Here is a 3401-nt window from a genome sequence, read left to right as displayed (position 1 = left end):
GTACATGGGCAAGACCATTGACTACCAACATACGATAATTATGCACACCAAACCTGCCAAGCAAAACTACAGCCAAGGAACAAGTGGTGACCAGACTCAATATTTTCATTACAGAAAACACACAATGTATCTTGTTGGTTAATAGCCCCAAACCGACTCAGTCTCTCCTTTGTACTGATCCTGCCAGTCAAAGCAAACCAAACAAACAACTCCACTCGTGGCAGGACTAGTCATTTCCAAATAGTTTTAGTAAAGCTGTAACTTGTGATATCCTCCGGGACTATTTCTGCCTGCATTACCTGCACAAAAGAGTTAGTTGAATAAATTTCATGTTTATCATATTTCCACACAATCGTATCCTCTCTGTCATGTGCAAGCTTGACCAGCCTTAATACATCGTGTAGCTGGTTCACTAGATCTATCTCCCAATGGAACAGTTGTCGTCTCCATTGGAAGTTCCATATCCACTCTAACCATCCCAAAACCCACAATCTCCTATCACTGATCCCTTTTAGTTTGAAACAGAGAAGAGTCTTGGAAAGAAATCTTTCAACGAACCTCCAAAAAGCCAGACATCTTCCCAAAAGTGAGTACCTCTCCCATCCCCCACCACCATAGACAACCCAGTGATCATCTTCTGTCTCACTTCTTGATTCATGAACTATAACTGACAAATTTCCTCCACCGTACCTCTCCCATCCCCCAACTCTATTGACAACCCAGTGATCATCTTTTGTCTCACTTCTGGATTCGTGCACTGTAACTGACAAATATCCCTCCACGGCCCCCCTCGAGCAGGTATTTCTTGGTTGGCCAGGGGTACATTTGGATCCAGATTATTACAGGAACAAACCACATTCTTCCACAGCGGACACTCCTCCTTCGAAAAATGCCACCACCATTTAAACAGAAGAACTGTGTTGCGGACCACAGCATCTCCAACTCCCAATCCGCCTAGCCTTTTAGGAGCCTGTACCACTTCCCACTTAACCATAGCCATACCATTCCTCACATCCTCCTTACTTCAAAGAAATCTTCTCTGCAAGGAAATTAACTTCTCTGCAATAGCCCTGGGCATCTTATATAAGCTCAAATAATAAACAGGAAGGCTATTCAACACAGATTTGATAAGCACCAACTTGCCGGCTTTATTAAGGGCCTTGGCCTTCCAAAGGCTGAGCTTTTCCTCCACTTTGTCTATTATTGGCTTCCAAGTCTTAACCAACCTCAGGTTAGCTCCAAGCGGGACACCTAGATATTTTACTGGAAGAGTGACATCCTTACAGCCTAGCACCCTACACGTTGTACCCACTGCTCATTACAATTAATAGGAATCAAGCTAGATTTATCAAAATTAATACTTAAGCCTGACATCAACTCAAAGCAACGAAGCAGCCTCCTGTAATTCTTGATGGTCTCTTCCTCAGGTGGGCAGAACAACATCGTATTATCTGCAAACTGAAGGTGCAACAACTCTATATGATCTCTCCCTACCAATAACGGAGATATACGACCGATCCTGATAGCTTCTCCAATCATCCTATGTAGCACGTCAACCACAAGTACAAATAAGAAAGGAGACAAAGGATCACCTTATCGCAGTTCTCTTGCCATCTTAAAAGGCTTAGATGGCGAGCCATTAATCAGCACTGACATAGAACACATACTGACACATTCCTTTATCCAACCCCTCCACCTTTTATCAAAACCCATCTTTTGTAGTACAAGGTCCACAAAACTCCACTTAACTCTATCATATGCTTTCTAGAAATCCAATTTTATAATTGCCGCTTCCTTCTTCCTCAGCTTGAACCACTCGACAGTTTCGCACGCGATAAGGGCCTCTTCATGAATCTTTCGACCTTTGACAAAAGCACTATGTGTCTCACCTACTAGCCCTGGCATAATTCTACGCATTCTCCTCACCAGCAACTTCGAGATCACCTTATACACACACCCCACCATGCTAATTGGTCGCAGGTCTTTGATTTTCTTAGCACCAGTAAACTTGGGGGTTAGCGCCACCCACGTAACATTAGCATCTGACGGTAGCTTTGAACATTGGAAGAAATTCAATAATGCTGCCGTGAATTCATTGCCAATTTTATCCCAGCACTTCTTTATGAAGTTCATGTTGTAGCCATCGCAACCTGGAGCCTTGGATGATTCACAATCTCACACTGCCTCTCTAACCTCCTGAGCCGTCGGTAGTACCTCTAACACCTTAGAATCCTCCTCACTGATCACATCCACCAGACCATCTTTGAATCCCACCAATGGAGACTTCTCTTGATATAATTTTTTGTAGAACTGATTGATGGCTATCTTGATCCTAGCTTGATTTCTTATCAAACATCCATTAATGACAAGTGCATCAATCCTATTATTCCTCCTTCTTGCAGAAGCTAAGTTGTGGAAATATCTTGTATTTTTATCCATGTCCCTCGCATGCCTAGACCTCGACATCTGCTTCCAATGTAGTTCTTTCCTCACATACCATTTCTCACAGCACACAACTAAAGCCTTTCTTCTTGCTTCCACCGTTCCATCATAAACTCCGTCACCCACCATGTCATCTAACTTCTTGATCTCTTCCTCAAACTTCATAATTTTCTTGTCCATGTCCCCAAAATTAGCTCTATGCCATCTTCCAAAAGGGTCCGTCAATGCCTTCAATTTCTCAGTGAACTATATCTCTCCCAGTTCCCTCCATTCTTCTTTGACCATCCTCAGAAACCCTGCATGCGTGAACCATGAATCTAGACTTCGAAACGGTCTTGGACCGTCCCTTGGCCCCTTATCCTCCACTATAATAGGACAGTGATCTGACAAGCCCCGTGGCCCCCGCTTAAGCGAGACTCAGGGAACACCTCAAGCCATTCTAGGCTAACCAGAGCTCTATCAATACGGCTACAAGATCGCCCTCTAAACCATGTAAACCTACTGTCAGTCAGCGGCAGGTCCACCAGGCCCATGTCATTTATCCAATCCTTGAAGTCTTCTGCCGATGGAGGTAACCTATCATTGCCTCGCCTTTCCTCCACCTGTAAAATCTCGTTAAAGTCCCCCAAAAAGCAATAAGGACTCTGACACAAACCGGCTATGTAGCTCAATTCCTCCCAAACAACAAGTTTTTCATCTCTTGAATGCGAGCCATAAATTAAGAAGAATGCACAATTAACACTATTTTCCAACAATATCCCTTCAACACACAACCACCTCTCGCATTTATAGTAATTTCTCATATTAAAGAAACCATCATCCCATACTAATAACAGTCCACCAGACGCACCATCAGACCCCACATATTCCCACCCCGCACCAATCCCCCAAATTTTTAAGATATCAAATCTGGTCACTATTTGTCTTTTAGTCTCTATCAGGCCTAACAAGTTCAACCT

General features: G+C 43.4%; 1 protein-coding gene across 1 annotated transcript; it reads right to left on the bottom strand.

Annotated features, from left to right (window-relative positions):
• On the bottom strand, nucleotides 1025-2133 carry LOC107611795. The gene is made up of 3 exons (XM_016313688.1): nucleotides 1814-2133; nucleotides 1362-1540; nucleotides 1025-1311 (listed from the first exon to the last, which is right to left on the bottom strand). The coding sequence occupies exons 1-3, from the start codon at nucleotides 2131-2133 to the stop codon at nucleotides 1025-1027; spliced, it is 786 nt and encodes a 261-aa protein (XP_016169174.1).

The sequence above is a fragment of the Arachis ipaensis genome, chromosome B08 (assembly GCF_000816755.2).
Source record: "Arachis ipaensis cultivar K30076 chromosome B08, Araip1.1, whole genome shotgun sequence".
NCBI lineage: Eukaryota > Viridiplantae > Streptophyta > Magnoliopsida > Fabales > Fabaceae > Arachis > Arachis ipaensis.
The sequence above is the reverse complement of the archived record's forward strand: the minus strand, read 5'-3'. Positions and strand labels throughout refer to the sequence as shown.

Bases quoted from the DNA above. Each gene is read 5' to 3' on its own strand.
- LOC107611795 (XM_016313688.1), bottom strand. From the start codon at position 2,133: ATGAACTTCATAAAGAAGTGCTGGGATAAAATTGGCAATGAATTCACG. The intron at 1,541-1,813 runs GTTCAAGCTGAG...CGTGCTACATAG, and splicing joins GCGTGCGAAACTGTCGAGTG to GATGATTGGAGAAGCTATCA. The intron at 1,312-1,361 runs GTATTAATTTTG...TGTAATGAGCAG, and splicing joins TGAGTTGATGTCAGGCTTAA to TGGGTACAACGTGTAGGGTG.